Source organism: Onychostoma macrolepis, chromosome 06, assembly GCF_012432095.1.
Source record: "Onychostoma macrolepis isolate SWU-2019 chromosome 06, ASM1243209v1, whole genome shotgun sequence".
Lineage (NCBI taxonomy): Eukaryota > Metazoa > Chordata > Actinopteri > Cypriniformes > Cyprinidae > Onychostoma > Onychostoma macrolepis.
Genome location: NC_081160.1, coordinates 19,551,010 through 19,571,147, shown reverse-complemented (window position 1 = coordinate 19,571,147; position 20,138 = coordinate 19,551,010). Strand labels below are relative to the sequence as shown.

At 37.8% G+C, this 20,138-nt stretch overlaps 1 protein-coding gene across 1 annotated transcript; it reads left to right on the top strand.

The window, feature by feature from the left end:
• The first annotated feature begins 385 nt into the window (after positions 1-385).
• Positions 386-4,958, top strand: mafaa (MAF bZIP transcription factor Aa). Its single transcript, XM_058777852.1, has 2 exons — positions 386-2,368; positions 2,900-4,958. The coding sequence occupies exons 1-2, from the start codon at positions 1,431-1,433 to the stop codon at positions 2,925-2,927; spliced, it is 966 nt and encodes a 321-aa protein (XP_058633835.1). The 5' UTR covers positions 386-1,430; the 3' UTR covers positions 2,928-4,958.
• The last annotated feature ends 15,180 nt before the right edge of the window (positions 4,959-20,138 follow it).

Sequence of the window (20,138 nt, the reverse complement as noted above, 5' to 3'; positions counted from 1 at the left end):
CATTTTTAAATGAGAAATAACTTAGCAGAGTGTTAAAAGTGCAAACATTGTGTTATTGCGTCATAATTTCCCTTTCTAAATGTGAATTCAGTTGTCGATGTGTAGGCCTATTAATTTTGCTTTCATTGTAGGCCTATTTCAATTTCTCACAAGACTGACTTTTAGTTTTGAAGTGGAACATAAGCCAATACAACTATATGATAATTAAAAAAAAAAAAAAAAAAAAAAAAAGAATCACGTAGGCTGTCTAGCAAACATAGAATTAAATTGGTCATGAAAATTACGCGTACAATTCGTTTTATAAATGTGTTTTTAAGTTATACCTATAGCCTTTGCATTGTATATAACGTTTAAGAAGTGTTTGCTCTGTTCTAAATAAACATTTTCTAAGTAAGACAAGCTTGGCTATTGCCTTTCCTCTCGCTCACCTTCCACGTGCGGGGAGGCGTCGCTAGGGGGCGGGAAGAACACCTGTTTAAGCCCCTGTCAGCTGCTGCGCGTTCGGCTCAGCTGCCACATAGAGGCGTCGCTATAGGAATATGCATGTCTACTGCTACGCCTCCTCCCATTGGTCCTTTCCGTTCTCTGGGTGGGACGCTCAGATGGGCCATGTGTATAAAGTGGTACATTGCCTCTTTCAGTGCTTCAGTGATACTGCGTTTCAGCGGTGGACCACGGTGCAAAAATAAGCTCTAGCCGTAAATGAAAAGCAACGGTGACAGCAGTCCATGTAACTTTAAAAGTGACAGCGGAGGGAGGTGAATTTGGTTGCCAGAATTCCGCATCCTTCGTCGGGCTGCGTCGGAGCGTCCCACCAGAGGAACTTAACGTTACACTGAGATTTGTCACGCACATTGTTGCGGTCCCTGTGTAAAAAGCAGCAGCAGCATCATTCCTTTGGACTTCGAGGTTAAGTCTGACGTTTTCTGAACTTGACGGGCGCGCGTTTGTTGTGTGAAGGACTCTTCTGCGACATGTGAGGAAAGTTCTCGCTTTCTTCGCATGAAAGCTTAAACTTTATTGCCTCCGGTTAGACGGAACTTCAAACACGGAGGTGAAGAAGGATATTTGAAATCTCTGTTACTCAAAGGACGATTTCTCTGAAACCACATGTCAGCTTTAAAGCGGTGAAGCGAGGACAAGTCAGGTTGGTGGTTTTGAATTCACGAGTCTCAAGTTTCTGCCGCCCTGGCCAGTGATATTAACGCGTGAATTTGACCTGGGATAAGTTGTCAACAAGAGGCAAACTGGCAGGTGTATAAGCACATTTACATGCATGGGCATACATATATCTCGCTGCTCTATAAATAGAAGCTCGTGCTTATGTATTAAGCCCTGGGCACTCATCTTCAGTCGTTTTCATCTTAATCCCAGCGAAACCTACGCGTGTCGCTTTGGCTGTTAGGGTAGGTGTCGTCGCATGGACTGACATGGCCACCGATCTCGCCATGAGCGCAGATTTGCCCAACAGCCCCCTGGCTATTGAATATGTCAACGACTTTGACCTCATGAAGTTTGAAGTCAAGAAGGAGCCTCCGGAGGCCGACCGCTATTGCCACCGCCTGCCCCCGGGTTCGCTATCCTCCACCCCAATCAGCACACCCTGCTCCTCGGTGCCTTCCTCGCCCAGTTTCTGTGCCCCCAGTCCCGGATCGCAGCCTGGGCAGAACCTCGGAAATGGCGTCAGCAACAACAACAACAGTGGCAACAACAACAACAACAACAACCAAGGTTCCTCGGGCAAGCCGCAGCTGGAAGATCTCTACTGGATTCCCAACTACCAGCATCACATCAGTCCAGAGGCCCTCAACCTGACGCCCGAGGACGCGGTGGAAGCGCTTATCGGTAACCACCACCACCATCACCACCAGCCCTACGACGGATATCGCGGTCAGCAATACGTCGGAGAAGACCTCTCGACGGCCACGAACGGGCACCACCACCCGGTGCACCACCACCACCATCACCACCACGGCCACCACGCGCACGCGCGCCTCGAGGACCGCTTCTCGGACGAGCAGCTGGTGAGCATGACGGTGCGCGAGCTCAACCGGCAACTGAGAGGCTTCAGCAAAGAAGAGGTGATCCGTCTCAAGCAGAAACGGCGAACCCTGAAGAACCGCGGCTATGCGCAGTCGTGCCGCTACAAGCGCGTGCAGCAGCGCCACATGCTCGAGAGCGAAAAGTGCACGCTTCAGAGCCAGGTGGAGCAACTCAAGCAAGACGTGGCGCGTCTGATCAAAGAGCGGGACCTGTACAAGGAGAAGTACGAGAAGCTCGCGAGCCGAACCTTTAACGGAGGCGGCGGCAACACTCGGGACCCGTCCAACGGCACTCACGGCAAAACCACTTCCACGGAATTCTTCATGTGAGAGTGATTCTTCTTAAAGACCTTTTCCGCACCAACGTATTCGTTTTTTAAACCTTCATTTTTATGATTTTCAGTGTGAATTTTATTTGCAGTTCTTATCTTAAATACTCAGTGTCCACTTTAGAACATACACTCTTGAAAATAAAGGTCTGATGCCATAGGAGGTCCTTTTTAAGTTCCACAAATACATATTTTATTTTTAAGGACTCTAGAGAAACATCTATGTACTGGTGCTTTAAAGAACCCAAAACCCAATATGCAAATCTAGAGAATCGATGTAACATCCAGCACTTTTTCTTTTCCAAAGAACTACTCACTTTTACCGCCAAAATGGTTATTGACAAACAAGTCAAGTCCTTCGCTGAACTTGAAGTGCTGAAAGGAAACACTGAAGAACCTTTATTTTTAAGAGTGTAGTCTAACATTACAGCGACATATTTAAAGTCTTCACTCATTATTTGTGTACATATATTACTGTATACCATGAAAGTCTTAAGGTTAGTGTAATGTTAGGATTATCTTCCACAGATACTGCACGGACCCTTCTACTTCATAACACCTCCGCTCTAAATATGGGATCACGCATAACCTCCAAAGACCCATCAGTTTTGGATTCTGTAAATTCGTGTTTTTTTTGTTTGTTTTGTTTTGTTTTTTGTTGTTGTTGTTGTTGTTTTTCTTTTTCTTTTTTTAGATATATGCTTATATTGCAAAGTCCGACAAGTTTAAAGACATACAGCCGCTTTCTTGTGTTTTTTAATTTTTTTTCCTTTTTTTTTTTTTGTTTTAACGGATTGACGAGTCTTAATGGCGATGAGAACATACTGGAAACGAAACTTCAGCCTGTGAAGGGACTTTGTAAGGAACAATGCTAATATTAAAACACTTATAAGCAAGAAAGGGAGATAGCAATACATCCTTGATTTTTCTCAGTCATGAACTGAGGTTGAGGGGACTTATGAACTTTGAGGGCCCTCAAGCATTGCTCAAGTCTGCATTACCCCACCAATCCTGCATGCGGGACATGTATGGTACTCCAAACGCCCAGGTCCTTTCTCTCTCTTCCTCATACAGCACTTGGATGAAAAGCATGGCCCTTAACCACTTTCTCTTCTCTCTCTTTTTTTTTTTTTTTTTTTCTCGTTTCTTCTGCTCGACACAAACCGTGTATGTGAAGGAACTCATGCGTACCTGCGAAATCACATGAAATCCGTTATTGCATTTCTTTTCTATTGTCTAAAAGTACAGAATAAGAACAAAGAAAAGAAAAAAGAAAAAACAACACCGAACTGAGCCAGAGTTATTTATTCCCACTTGTACATATGTAGAGGTCAAATGGTGTGTTAATTTAACTTTCTTTTTAAAAAGTCCTTTTTGCTTGGTTATTTAAAACGTCTTAATACGATGTTTGTATGTAGTAGCATGCAAATGACAAAGATATTCTCATCCTATTGAATATGTACAATTTCAAAGAAAGCCTACTGCACTAAGATTCGAAGAATTGGGATTTATATAACATTTCTTTTCCTCTGTGTTAATCGAATTGCTGTTATGGTGGACATAGTTAGTCGATCTAAAGTGCATATAAACACAAGGACATTAATTGCTGCTAATATTCTATGCACCAAATTCGAAAGCAATTAACGGAAGCTCTGATTATGTGAATTTTGTACTTCAAAGTAGAAAACCGGTTAGATATGGATATCAAAAATAACTAAGATCATCTCTTCAAGAACGTGTGTTTGTCTTAATAACCGGGATGATGAACGACATAAAACTGCTAACTTCAAATATATGACAACCGTTGTTCGTAGGGCAAGAATGGTTGTTTTATCTTTTTATGAAATAATAAAACTGTAGCATACTCTGTATAAAGCAGTTGCCTATTGTTTTGTATTACAACATTGTGATGATAATAGGCTTCCGACCATACTGAATTACACTATGTCAAGAGATTAAATGCGGATATAATTCAACAGTACTAGAGGGTTTGTGTGCAAACTTTGCTATAAGTAATCATGCGCATTTGAGCTTGAAATATAGCCCATCTTGTTCAGGCTAAATGAAGAAGTTGCCAAAGTGGATTATCTAATGCACGCAAATTGTCTTAAGTCAGTTTTCAAATTCTTTCCAACCTGTGTATGCTTAGTTTCCTAACAGATCTATCGGCCAGACTCCTAAAATAAGGTCTCCAGGTATGCTCCTTTACCTGGGTCAGTATATGCTTGATATCTCACCTGAAAACCACTGTTAACACTGATTAATTTATTTCGTTTAAATTATGAATTATGATACAGTTCTTTATGAAGCAATCTCTCTGTCTATTGGTCTAATTTGAGGCACAGCGGCTTGAGGTTACATAACCACATGTGCTGTCATGTGTGCTGTCTTATGTAAAAAAATAAATAAATAAAATGGAAAAAAAAAAGAAGAAAAAAAAAACTGTACATAGCCTATAATTTCTATATATTTATCAAAATTATAAATGTCCTTACGTGTCAGTAAGTCCAAACCAAAATGTTTCGAAATGGAATGTTGTTCAGAATCTTGTTTTCATAATGTTTAATAAAAACTCCTGTCAAATGCATCAGCCTCTTTTCCAATCACTCAACAAGTGTCTTTTCATGTCTAAAATATGTGATCTATTGTTATACGAAAATCAAGATTCAGTTTTTCCAATGACATCTATTAGGCTTAAATGACGGATGAAATGAAAATAATAAAGAGTGCAAGAAATAACTATATAAAACACCGTGCCTCATTGCGTGGCACACGAATCATACTATTTCAAAAGTTCAGTCTGTTATTATGTTTGTTTACGTTTTCAAAAATTAATTTCAATAATTAATTTTAATTCTATGAACCATGGAAGTTTAATAGCCTACTAATGTGGCATAAAGATTTATTTTATCATCGTAAAATGAACATTCATAAATGCTTGCTATCGTGGCATTCGTTTATAACATTAGCCTAAAACCTTTTGTTTACACAGAAATCATTTAGATGAAAGTCGAAAGATACGTAGCTACAAAAACGCGTAAACAGGGTGATTTTATTCGTATATTCCTCTTATTTTTCTTATTATTGCTTAGATCCAGTAAGAAGAAATTCATTTTGATTGACTCTAAATGTTTGTATTTTGATCGATGATAATTAAAAGAGTTTTTGTGGTAGGCTACGTCGCGATCATATTTTAGTTTGTCCGAGTAATAAAACGATGATTTAAAATTATAATGAATTTTTTTTTCTAATGGCAAACATTAAACTCTCATTTATTGTAATAGTTTGAGCCACTGTTTAAGGATATCCAGACTTCGCGACAGTAGCCTACGATTCTGATCACTGACAAATCTTCCTAATAATTTCCCCTTACTCCCAATTACATTACACCAAATGTTCCTTAATGTGTATTATTATTATATCATAATAAACGGCTTTCTAATACTAAATGCTTTGAACAAGGCTGTACAAGATTAGTTTGAGAAGATTAACGTGAGAGTCCTCATCTTCTAATTTTGGGTTTCTTTTTCCTGTTGGAGGCTGAACTTTAGTTTTTGTTGAAGTGTTCTGGCCTCTGCACCTGTTGTTGTAAGGCTAAACTAGATGGTTAGTCCCTAAAGTGTTTCACTTAACCTCTTTTACTTCTAATGTTTGTGTTTCAGTCAGAGGCAACCTGGTTACAAAGGCGCAGATGATTTCAGATTTAATACATCAATTTATAGGAATGATATGGGTTCTTTTTTCTTACATCACATACATGAGAATCTGCAAAGCATTTTACCCACACACGATATCTTTCTTTTAAAGAACCATTAATTCACACTGAAGAAAAGAGCAAAGAACAAGCTTTAAAATTTGAGAGAGAGAGAAAATGTTCATATTTTTTGTCTTAATATTAAAGTCCAACATTTTCAGTGGAATGATTTGAAGTTCATTAAGTTTCAGTGGACATGATGTTGCATTACTTGCTCTCCATCATACCTGCCACTTATGAGCTATTTCACCCAGCATATTAAGATTAATGGAAATCCCAAATGTTCTAATTTTTTTACACAGTGCTGTAACCAAAATGTCAGTATAACTCTGCCAGAGTTGCTTTGACCAGTAATGCCCTTTCCCTGTTCTCTGTGCAGTGTCATTTGTCATTTTTACAATAATTTGTCCTTTTTAATACAATTTGAATAATCCATCAGCTGAAGGTTTTGTTGGAAATAACAAGACCTGTATTCTTGTATATGTGACTTGGTTGGTCTAGTGTGTTTTATGCAGTTTAGTGAATTTAAAGTAAACCAAGGGGGAAACACTGCTGTTCACCATCCCAATTGTGTTTTTATGTGCATCTTGTTTATAAGTGTAGCAGATCTATTTGGCAAGTTAAAATAAAAAGGAGAAAAGTTCTCTGACGAGAGTTGTTTAGAATATTTGCCCAAATCATACAGGAATAGTTAGTCTCTCTTAAAACTTCAATTGATTGATTTAAAAGAAAACATGTATTTTGTTTCCTAAAATACTTTTTTTTTTCTGCAGTGTGTAAATACAAAAGGATTTTGTTCTACAGAAGTGTTTTTTTTTCTTCTTCTTCTTCAAGCATCTAAAAGTCAAACAGTTTCATCAGAGCTACTTCACGGTTAGAGACACTTGACTATTGATACTGCAAGTTTATATCTTTCTTTTTTGACCAGCCCAGAAGAGCATTTTTGTTTGCCGCTGACTTTTTTGCAGGCATTGCTACTGTATAACTGACACTGATGTTTTTTTACTTTATACTATTAAGAGTAAAAGACGGGAGGGCCGGCATGTATCTTTCTCAAATGGAAATTCAGCCTGGTTGACACACACTGAGTAGCTAAACATGACATTTGTCATGTTTCTGTGTTATGCACACAACAGGCCACGTTTGGTTAGAGCAAGAGGTGGCCATTGAGATGCTGTCTGTCCTCGTTCAGCTTAGGCAGCGTCCCAGACTGAAGCTCAATCTCAGCATGCCCTCAAACCCATCCCCCACTCTTCTTCCTGACTTCCTCTCATTTCTGCTGTGTCAGAGGAGACAATGTGTGTGACAGCCATCACTTCATCTCAACCATGTACCAGACTGACACTCACACTGTGTTTTTGTCTTAATAACAGGTGTGTATTTATTTGAATGTATTTATTATGCACAAGTGAATTGGAATAGTATGAATAAGGACAATGCCTATTTTTGTCTCCTCAATATATTTCTCTTTTTCAGGACAGTACATTCAAGATGGATGTATAGCACCAAAAGGCACATGTTTGATCTTGCATGGTGGCAGCCATAGGCCAAGGTGCATTTATTGAAAGAGAGGAGAAGAGACGGAGGCAAGTAGGAAGAGAGAGTGAGAGGAAGAGGTAGTGTGTTCTTTGGCGTCTAGGCTGCATTGCCGATGAGATTCCCCTGCAGTCAGCGTCTCGATGGCTCAGCTTACAAGAGAGGCAGACGCACATTCTCACACACTCACGAGGGCACTTTGGAAATGTGTACATTGTGTGTGCACTTGCATAAACCTCATATGTGGGCCTGCATATGCTGAAATTATTTGAAAGAATATAGCAAGAATCAAGCTAGCAATCTGTAGGCCTATGTCCTCAAGCGTTATATTGGCTGTCAAATGGAAAGCTAAATAAACAATTGGATTCGTAATGGCTATTTTCGATAGGTTGCAATAAAAAGCCTCCCCTCTAGAGGTCTGTACGCTGGCCACGTTTATTGGACGTGTTTGAAATCACAGACACAAAATGTCGCAACCCCTAAAATAAATCGACAGCTTGATGAATCGCCTATGAAGCTCTATTAACGCTTAGCAGGTATTAATAATTATTTAGAACGCTCTCAGGATTGAATTAGTGACCCAGGGCGCGCACCGTGCGCGATCCCCAAACGCCGACAAACTCATTACTGCGGAACGGCTCCCTCCACACAGCGAGCGGAGCCACGGCGCAGCGCCGACCCGCTGAAAAAAAGCAATTTACAGATGGTGAGTGAGCGACCCTTCGCCGCTGCACAACCGGCTGTCACACACACACAAACGCGCGCGCCTGCACGCACACTCGCGCTGACACGCTGTGTGCTGAATAGACAAAGCGAAAAACATGCTATCACAGGGAGAAAATCTGCAACGCAAGCGATTTTTTTTTCGTGCACCCGAAAATAAACAAATAAATAAACAAACAGACAAACAAATGGCTCCTAATGTTGAACCGTGCCTGATTATGAAAACGGAGCGATGAAATGCCAGAACATTTGAATTTTTCAGACTTTCCCATATGCCAATTAGTGTGTGGAAAGAGCTCCTGTCAGTCACGTCTCGCCTTGACAGCCTGCAGCTAAACAGTGTACACGTGGAACTCCCTCTGGCTTTGGGTTGGGGTGAACATTGGTTCTGGAGCTACGCAAGAAAATAAAAACATTTTTAAAGGCAGTTGTGTTATTTTTACTCTTGTAAGGCACAGGGAAATATGGCTCTACACTCTTAAAAATAAAGGGTATTTATTGGCATCAGTGGTTCCACAAAGAACCTTAACCGTCCATGGAACCTTTTCATTCCATAAAAGGTTCTTTGGAAAAAGGTTCTTCAGATTATTAAAATGGTCTTCAGACTGAGAAAAAAAAGGTTCTTTTAAGTACTGTTCACTGAAAGGTTCTTTGGGGAACCAAAACTGGTTCTTCTATGGCATCGCTGTGAAAACCCCCTTTTTGAACCTTAATTTTTAAGAGTGTATATTCACCTGTGGGGAATTATATTTCTGTGTACACGTTGAGTGACAATAAAAGTCCCCTCCCCTTATCTATCCACTTGATTTACCATCATCTCAGTGCACTCTGTAAATAAAAAGTGGCAAATAAACTATCAGTAATATCTTGGCTTATGGCTGTAGGTACTGGTGGTACTGTAGGTACTGGCATCTTTTCAAAATAAAAAAGGTGCTTATATTATTTTATCTATATGTTTGGAGAGAAAGTGTGGTCATCATATTATAGTAGAATTATGAAATGACTGATATTCATGTATCTGTCAGCCTGTCCTTCACTCCTCACTCTTTGTTTTACAGGCACTAATTGACCTGCAGTGACCTTCAGAAAGAGGCTGTTTTCGCTGATTCACTCTGATCCATCCGTTCAGTTCTCCACACAAGTCTGCTGTGTTTGCACCCTTGATCACATGTGTTTTTCCATTCTCCCCACTCACTCTATCAGCTGTAGTTCTTCAGAACAGGTCAGTTCAAGCCTTGCTTGTTGCGTCCCAACTACAGGCTAAAGACTATGATACGATTACTCTTTAGTCTCATACTCTCATCGTGCACCTTTTATATGTCATATTGTGGGTGGTGGTTGTGGATCTCGGTTTGTGTGGCCATAATGAAAATAAAAGTAATGCAGTGGCTGAACAGGAAGAAGTGTCCTTAGTGACACTGGGGTCAATCAGCAATCAATTGCTCCATTACTCTACTGGACCTGGCCAACAGCCATCAAACACATACACACACTTTGGATTCCTCATCCACAAATTCTCCCCCTCTCTCTTATACCCTGAGGCCCGTTTCACACCAAACGCATAAGAGAAGCAAGAGATTTGCGTTGCTTTACACTGACAGCATTTTTGCTGTGTAACTGATTTGCAAGTGATTTCTGGATACACTGTGTATTTATTTTAATAATGGCTGTACATTATAAAATAGTTATTGATAGTTGGCTATTGTGAAATATTACAAACTTAATAGCGGTGAAATGCAATTAAAATGTTTAATTGTCTCGATTCAGTCAGATTTGCTAAATAGAAATTTAAATATACAATAGATTCATAAACACTACTTTTCAAAGGTTTAGGGTCAATTTATCAAAAGTGTCAGTAAAAACATTTATAATATTAGCAAAAAAAAAAAAAAATCTATTTCAAATAAATTCTGTTCTTTTGAACTTTGTTTATCAATGAAAATTAAGCAGCACAGATGTTTTTGTGTGTGTGTGTGTGTGTGTGTGTGTGTGTTGATAAAAATAAGAAATGTTTCTTGACCACTAAATCATATTTGAATGAATTCTGATTTTAAAATATATTAAAATAGTAAGCAGTTATTTAAAATTGTTGTAATTTTTCATCAAATAAATGCAGCCTTGGTGAGCATAAGAGACATCATTCAAAAACATAAAAAAATCATACCGACCCCAATATTTTTGAACAGTAGTGTACATATGTATATTACATTTAATAAATTCACTTTCATTGAATGGACCTATGCAAAACAGCAATTAATTTCTCAGAATGTTATCATCATGCATTTAAATTAAATTCTAGTTCAGTTCCCTGTGTTGATTTGACCAATTCAATTCAAATTCACACTCGTGCATTCTCACAATAATCAACCAAATAGTTTTTTTTATATTATTTTAGAAGTGTACCATTAGTACTCACAAATATTTACCAAAATGTGTTGAACAATTAAAATCTGAATTTAGTTTCACAGTGTAAAAACACCATGAACCGAAGAGGCGTGAAATGAGTTTAGTTGGAAACAGAGCAAGGGGGAGATGTATATGGGAAGTATGGAGAGATAGAATGAAGCCAGCGACCAGCCGAGTCCACTGACACTATCATTACTCGTGTACGTCAGTAAGTGGGCCAAAAGCGCTTTCCCTGAATGAACACACACAGAGTCAAGGACCAGGATCACCGCTCATCTGCTGTAAGAGTCTCCCCCTCTCTCTGCCTTTAAACCACAGATGCACAGACAATCATACGCTCCATCTGCACTTGACTGATGCGCCTCTCCATTGGGTGGTGCACTTCAGCAGAGAGAAGGAATTCAGCTCTCTGCTGCCCATGTAGTTGTCTTTTAATTCATTTCAAAATGTGGGGGAAAAAATTAAATAAAATCTAAGTCTTATAGTTATAAGGTGTGTATGAATCTATGCAAAGAATCTGTAGTTCAAAGAAAGGACATGACCAGAAGCTCATTAATTCTTAATGTGTCCAGGATGCCAGGAAGTGGCCGGTATATGGTAACACAGCTTTTATTTTTCTCACATCCATTTAGCATTACAAGGTAATGATGTTCTGGAAGGAGTTTGAATGAACAGTAATGAGACCCAGTTCTCTGTTTTGACATTATTTTTCTGCAGATTTTGTGTGACTAGACAGAAACACGCCACCAGCAGACTCAACCCGACAACCTGATAAAGAGTGCAAGTGTCTTCACTTCCTTTCATCTGTTGTTGTGCTTTCTAGAGCGATCTCTATCTCAAACTACATTCACAACGATTTAGAAGCAAAGTCTGAGAGCAAGTCTTTGTGCTTTCTCCAACTCTTCCTGAACACATATGTGACCATGGACCACAAAACCAGTCTTCAGTGTCAATTTTAGATTTATACAAATAAGCTTCCCATTGATGTATGGTTTGTTAGGATCTGACAATATTTGGCTGAGATACAACTATTTGAAAATCTGGAATCTGAGGGTGCCAAAATATCAAAAATATTGAGAAAATCGCCTTTAAAGTTGTCCAAATGAAGTCCTTAGCAATGCATGTTACTAATCAAAAATGATATATTTACGGTAATAAATTTACAAAATATATTCATGGAACATTATCTTTACTTAATATCCTAATGATTTTTGGCATAAAAGAAAAATTGATCATTTTGACCCATACATTGTATTTTTGGCTATTGCTACAAATATACCCCAGCGACTTAAGACTGGTTTTGTGGTCCAGGGTCACATATCTATTTGTTCCTTTTCTTTTTCTTGGCACCTGCTACAGGATGAACTTGATACAAAGCTAAAATAACAGTACCTATTCAGGAGAGATTCTTTACATATAGGGTAGAATGGGGAAAGATTCATGCTGCCAATGTGTTATTAAGGGAAATAGACTGAAATATTTTTTCATTTAGTTGTAGCACAAAATGTAAAATAATTCAAATAATTCATATATTTTAAAATGTCAATAATATAAAATATTAAATAAACTATTCTATTAAAATTGTGTTTTGACAGTTTATTTGAGTAATTGAATATCTAAGCACAGACCAGGCAGAATTGAAATTAATCTAAAGTGGTATGCCAATATCTAAATATTTAATTGCCCATGTTTTAGTTGAGAATATGTTTTAATAGCAACACTATGAAATCAAATTGAATTATTTGAATGGTTTTAATAGCAAAGATATCTAAAATACAAAAACAAAAACTATAATTCTTCCTCCATAAATCTAAAAACTTTAATGTGTCCACAAATCCCTCATTAACAAATAGACAAAAAAAACCTTTGATATTCAGCTTAATATAATATCATGGGTCACTAAAATAGTGAAAAGTTATTTTTTGTTTAGTAATAATGATTAAAATTCTGCAGTAATGTCATTTGAAGCTTATTTTATTTCTATCACACTCAATTTAAGAAACAACAACCAAAAAAACTAAAACCTTTTTGCAGCTCTATTACTGCTGTTCTTAAAGCCAAAGAGGGGCAGATCAAATACTAAGAAATTCTTTAAAAATAATTTGTTAATAAAACAACAACAACAACTTTTACCTCAAAATGCTGTTTATTGCCATTCTAAAAAAATGCAAAGGTTTATAAGCATTTTTATGGGTGTTCTCAGACTTTTGGACTCACTTTATGTGTGCACAGTATGTGTGTGTGTGTGTGTGTGTCTAATAGATATCTCACTTAAGTGCCTCCTCTTAATTTGGTAATCTTAGATTTAGTGCTCTTGATATCTGCTGACAGACAATGCTCCAATATCCAGGCTCTTGGATTGATACCCTGTCTTGATTTTGGCAGTCTCTGTTGTATACTGCAGCCCTGAGGGTCCTCTCTAACACACCCTGACAAACTGCCACACGTTATGCACTGCATTATCCGCCTGTGTTTATGTCTCTTTAAGACCCTCAATTGTTTTTGTTTCAGTAATCTTGTCAATGACCCGAGAAAAGTTGTTGGCATTCTCTCCTTCAATCTATTTTTAAGAACATACTGACAGATTTATAGGATATCGCAGCTAAACGCTCCATCATACAGCACAGAAAGTGCCTCTAACAAGCTAAAAAGATGCGTATAATGGAAGAAACTCCTTATCAATTACGATGTTTAGTATAAAAAATGTATAGTTTCTCCTCTCATTTGAAAGGCCTCCAGTTCATGTCCTAGTTTACCCTTGTTCCACTTTATAGGTCCTAATAATACAGAAGAGCGCAAAACAGGGCAGAAAGTTTTCCGCTAAGGACTGCACACTCAGCTTGACTCCCACCGAACAGTTGTAAATGGAGGGAGAAAGAAAACAGAAATTGTGGTAAGAATAGTCGCACAAATGACAAGAAACTGGCACATAGTGACAGAAGGAGGTGTATTAGCAGCAGCTGCTGGTTAGCGTGCGAGAGAGACTGACAAATCATCTCTCTGGTCTAAATGGCGGAGAGTATGTCTTGTGGTGAGACGCATTGGCAGTATGAGGTCATGGTGGAAGAAAGGCTGACTTTCCTGCATATCCTATTCCTACACTGCATTACTGAGCGCGGCTATGATGAATTATGACACCCCAGTCGTCTGCGATTTCCTGTTGCGGTGACCCTAATTTAAGCCATTAACATTTGGAACTCCCACCCAACTCCTCCATGCTTATCCATCCTTTTTTCTTTCATAAATCCTGAGTTTTCCTCTTGTTTTGTATTTTTGTTCACTCTATCCCCCTTCTTATCCATTGGGGCAGACAGTTTACCTATCTGTCTTGTCTGAGGCCATTTTAAACGGGTGAATATATTCATATCATTTAATCCTTTTGGTTATGCTTCATTTCAATCATTCACTTTAGACATTCTAACTAAAACTTTGCAACTACATGTCAACTATTTCTCATTAGAGTATTAGTAGTAACCTAACTGTTAGTAGTAGAATAAACTGATATGTTGTAACATTACTTATAGTCAATAGCATGTCTGTTGGATGACCATCTAAATATCAGATATTAAGCAGACTGTCTACAAATACGGTCTAATAATACCAATACTGGTAGTTGACAATGTTACTTATATCCAACAGAATGTTAAACGTATCTGGTAATTAAAATCTGGAAATAAATATATTTTAGATATATTAACATTTTAGAAACATTTTTTGGTTAACTGTTTAACTGTTTAGAAGCAGATTTCTTAGAAGTGGTGAATGCCTCACTTCTTTCTGGGACTTTTCCAAACTCCCTGAAAACTGCAGTTGTTAAGCCCCTTCTGAAAAAGTGCAATCTTGATAACACCCTGTTGAGTAACTATAGACCAATATCAAATCTTTCTTTCATAGGTAAGATTATTGAAAAGGTCATTTTTAATCAGCTGAACAACTACTTAAACTCAAATGGATACCTGGACAATTTTCAATCTGGTTTCCGAGCGCATTACAGCACAGAGACAGCACTCATTAAGATAATAAATGATATTCGCTTTAATTCTGATTCTGGCAAAATATCAGTGCTGGTACTACTAGATCTTAGTGCTGCATTTGACACTGTCGATCATAACATACTTCTAGAGAGACTGGACAACTGGGTGGGGCTTTCTGGGATGGTACTCAAATGGTTCAGGTCATACTTAGAAGGGAGAGGTTATTATGCGAGTATAGGAGAGAATAAGTCAAAGTGGACATCCATGACATGCGGAGTCCCACAAGGCTCAATTCTTGCACCGCTCTTGTTTAGCCTGTATATGCTCCCACTAAGTCAAATAATGAGAAAGAACCAAATTGCCTATCACAGCTATGCTGATGATACGCAGATTTACCTAGCCTTATCTCCAAATGACTACAGCCCCATTGACTCCCTCTGCCAATGCATTGATGAAATTAACAGTTGGATGTGCCAGAACTTTCTTCGGTTAAACAAGGAGAAAACTGAAGTCATTGCATTTGGAAACAAAGATGAAGTTCTCAAGGTGAATGCATACCTTGACTCTAGGGGTCAAACAACTAAAAATCAAGTCAGAAATCTTGGGGTGATTCTAGAGACAGACCTTAGTTTTAGTAGTCATGTCAAAGCAGTAACTAAATCAGCATACTATCATCTCAAAAACATTGCAAGAATTAGATGTTTTGTTTCCAGTCAAGACTTGGAGAAACTTGTTCGTGCCTTTATCACAAGCAGGGTGGATTATTGTAATGGTCTCCTCACCGGCCTTCCAAAGAAGACCATTAGACAGCTGCAGCTCATCCAGAACACTGCTGCCAGGATTCTGACTAGAACCAGAAAATCTGAGCATATCACACCAGTCCTCAGGTCCTTACACTGGCTTCCAGTTACATTTAGGATTGATTTTAAAGTACTTTTACTTGTTTATAAATCACTCAATGGCCTATGACCTAAATACATTGCAGATATGCTCACTGAATATAAACCTAACAGACCACTCAGATCATTAGGATCAAGTCAGTTAGAAATACCAAAGGTTCACACAAAACAAAAAAAAAACGCCCACAGTTGGAACCAGCTTCCAGAAGAGATCAGATGTGCTAAAACATTAGCCACATTTAAATCCAGAATCTGTTTAGCTTTGCATTTATTGAATGAGCACTGTGCTACGTCCGAACTAATTGCACTGTATTTTATGTATAATCATTTTCTATTCTTAACTGTTTTATATCATTTCCTTGTTTTTATTGTTGTGATTAGTGTTTTTTTTAATGACTATTTCACTTCCATTTATGTAAAGCACTTTGAATTACCACTGTGTATGAAATGTGCTATATAAATAAACTTGCCTTGCCTTCATTTGAAGGTGTCCTTGTTACAGTGTAATTATACATTTAAGTACTGCGTAATATTAAGTAACTACATGTACTTACTATGGTTAGGGTTAGAAATGGGTTTGGTTTAGGGTTACTTACTTGCATGTAATTATGCATAATTTATTGTTATTATAATAGTAGGTACATGTAACGTGTTACGTGTAACAAGGACACCTTAAAATAAAGTGCTACCCTTTAAAAAAAAATTGAAAAAGTTTATTTATTTATTTATGAATATTCAAAATTCTGCAGTAATATTCTTTTTTTTTTGTCCTTGGAAGCCTTTTTTGTGTGTGGAGTTCATGCAGCTTGAGTAGTGCTGAAACAAATAAGAAAATAATTTAAAAAAATTGTTAAATTAAAAGAAAACCCTAAAAAAAAAAAAAAAAAAAAAAAAATTGTTTTCATCCTGTATGAGCTTCTTTCTTCTGTTGACACAAAAATATATTTTGAAGAATGTTGGTAACCAACCAGCTGACAGAGTAGGCGGTAACCATTGACATCCATAGTATGGTAATTTTAGGTGCACTATCCCTTTAAATTAAATTAATATAAATTAAATTAACATATTTAATTATTAAATTAATAAGCGAAAGTCTAGAAACATATTTACTGGTGCTCTCATATTTACTGGTGCTAAATCCTACATTTTCCTCCTGTTTTCTGTCTTTTTGTTTGCTCTCTCCCCCTTTTGTTCTCTCCTACATCTGAAAGTCAAGCCTGTCCGAAGCTGTCAAGTACATGAACTTGCCTTTGCATTTCACAATTGACTTCTTATCCATCTGGGCAGACAATTTACCTATCTGTCTTGTCTGAGGCCATTTTAGAAGGGTGAATATATTCATGGCAACATGATCGAGCATGTAAAGCATGTGATGCAGGAGGGTTGCTGCTCCTGTGGGACTGTTTTCAATGAAAAGCAGTCTTTTGTGGCTTCTTCTGAAAAGAGAAAATTGCCTATTTTCTTATCAAATCACACATTCCCAGAGGAATCACGCACACACACATATGCTCAGTAGTGCCGCTGTTTACGTAGTGTGATTGTGTTTGAGTAAACTGTGGAGCTGTGAGTGTTGCGCATGCCTCCGGGAGCCAACTCAAGACTCCGCTCAGACACCAACGCACTGACACTTGCACCCAAGCTGACATAAACACACACATGTGCATACAGGACGGCCCCCTGTAAACCCCACCTTTACAAGTCAGACCCTTATAAATAAATCACTCCCCAGCCCAGCCTCACCTGCTTCTGTTTACATCACTGAAATATGCATGCCACCTTTATTAACATTTAAGGGCGGATGCCAAGCAATTGCAGGTGCTTTCACACATCAGGTCACATATTAGCTAATCCTTGTGCCATCATTTGTACTGTATGATCAAATTGAGTGATGTTATGCTATCCATAACGATTTTATTACTTGGTATACTTCAGATTAATGAATGAAATTTATAACATTGGGCAAATTCAATATCTTGCTTTCAATTCGATAGTCATGTCCCTCAAGTTTGTCAGAGGCCGCAGTGAGAAATGTATGTTGTGATTGAGGGCTACAGTATATTTAAAGTGCCCCTATTATCGGTAATGAAAGGTTCATATTTTGGTTTTGGGAGCCCCCAACAACAGGTTGACATGCATGCAAGGTCAAAAAAAAACAAAAAAAACCCACTTTCATTGTCTTATAATATGCATTTATTTTTACCTTAATTGCTTAAAGACTCCCAAACGATTTGTTTAATGATAAATTTTTCCAAACCCCTCCTTTGTGTGATGCTAATCTGAGGTGATTGGTTTCATTTTCATTTAATCAGGTCTGTAATGCCTGATAAAGCAGCATTTGTGAGAGCAGTGCTGCTTTGTGTACAGCGTTACCGGGGAAACAGCTATTTTTACCACTACCAAAAGCAGCTCCTAGAGGCAAAGAATGAATGTGCATTTTCATTAAGACCAACACGAAAAGAACAACAAGTGGGCGGGCAATATGCTAATGTTTCATGTTGACGTCAACATGAAACGGGTTGGGATTCGTTTTAAAAACGACTCGTTTCAATGATTCAGAGTCAGCTCTTTCTTTCGAGAGACAATAACTTTATACACGGTGCACTTTCAGATTTAAAACTTTGCAGGGTGTTTTCATTCACTTCGAGCTGTGTTACACACCGCATGAAAGGTAATTTTCAAAAATCCATAATAGGGGCACTTTAAAGTAACAGATGTAATACAACTTCAAATGTAGGTAAGGCAAAAAAACAACAACAATATATATATATATATATATATATATATATATATATATATATATAATTTTGTAATGTAGGCTTAAGACATCTGATGATGTGTCCAAGACAGTAATTACTAACCATGTCAATGTAAATATTTTGATTATTTTAATTTTAATTACTGTATATTCTTAATGAACTTAATATCTACAGAAAAATGCCTCAGGAACTCTAGCATTCGGAAGCAAAGAGAGAAAAAAAATTAGCCAAGCCAAATGAGAGGGGCAAGCAAAGTCAATGTGTTACGGTGTTCTTGAGTACACCTCTTGCATTTCCACCCAAAAAGACTTTGGAGAAACTCCCAGTCTACAGTTTGAGGGGGAATACAGATATTCATCAAACCTGTCTGGGGAAATTCCCCTGGACCCGATGTATCCACTCCTGAAGATGGGGAACCGAGTGGCTCTGATGAGTCAGATAAATCTTCTCTGTCCCTCTGGAACACTGGGACTTTGGCTTGTCAGAACAATATTAGATAGTAATAGAAATGTTGAATTTAGTGTAGTTTTGACAGATATTATACCCCAAAAATTAGACCTCAATTTTGTTTTCGTGTGATCTAAATCATGAATATTCAAAGCAGTGATTTAAAACTAAGCAAGTTAATAGATCAATGGAAAACAACACCATAAATGCTTTATGCTAGGGATGATTGATGGCTGGAAGGGAGGAAATGATGGATAGATAAATACTCAGTATAAATGGTGGTCTGGATAACAGATGCCCACCACACAGTGGACCAAAATTGTCCTTTCTCCACCATGAGACCTGTGCCATACAATGAATGAGCTGAGATTCAGAGGCTACAGAGGTGATTCCCACTGTGCAGTGCTAATGCGCTGTGTTTAGTATTCATTCAACAGGATGAGAAAGTATCATTTAGAACTATTTGTCTGCATGTACCACTGCTTGATTGTGTAAGCTTGCTGGTACAGTGGTGTCAAGTGAGACCTGATGTGTTTCAGTGAGACATGCGTGTCAACAGTCGCCAGGGAGCGAGTACTCGCTTGTCACTGTGAGAAAGTGAGAGAGACGGACCAGCTGTGCCACTGAAGTCAGAACAGATGGACACACTGTTTCACTCACATGCTGCCTAGCAAAAACAAATATCAACATGCTACGCTGTTGTAAACTTGTTCAATTTTTGCTTTGATTTAGCTGTTGCTATTAGTCATATTGGCAAGATTTAAAAGAGCCCCTTACGCTCATATACAGTATGCTGCATTTATTTAATCTAAAATACAATAAAACCAGTAATGTTTAATAAAACAGTTTCCTATTTTAATATATTCTAAAATGTAATTTATTCTTGTGATTACAAAGCTGAATTTTCAGAAGCCATTACTCCATACTTCAGAGTCACATGAACCTTCAGAGATCATTCTAATGTGCTGATTTGGTGCTCAACAAATATTTCTTATCAATATTAAAAATGGGTAACACTTTATTTTAAGGTGTCCTTGTTACACGTTACATGTACTTACTATTATAATAACAATAAATGATGCATAATTACATGCAAGTAACCTTAAACCAAACCCTAACCATATGTAGTAAGTCCATGTAGTTAATTAATATTACTCTGTACTTAAATATATAATTACACTGTAACAAGGAAACCTTAAAAACACCTTAAAAAAAAACGAAAACTGTTGTGCTGCTAAATATTTTTGTGGAAACTGTAATAATTTTTTCAGG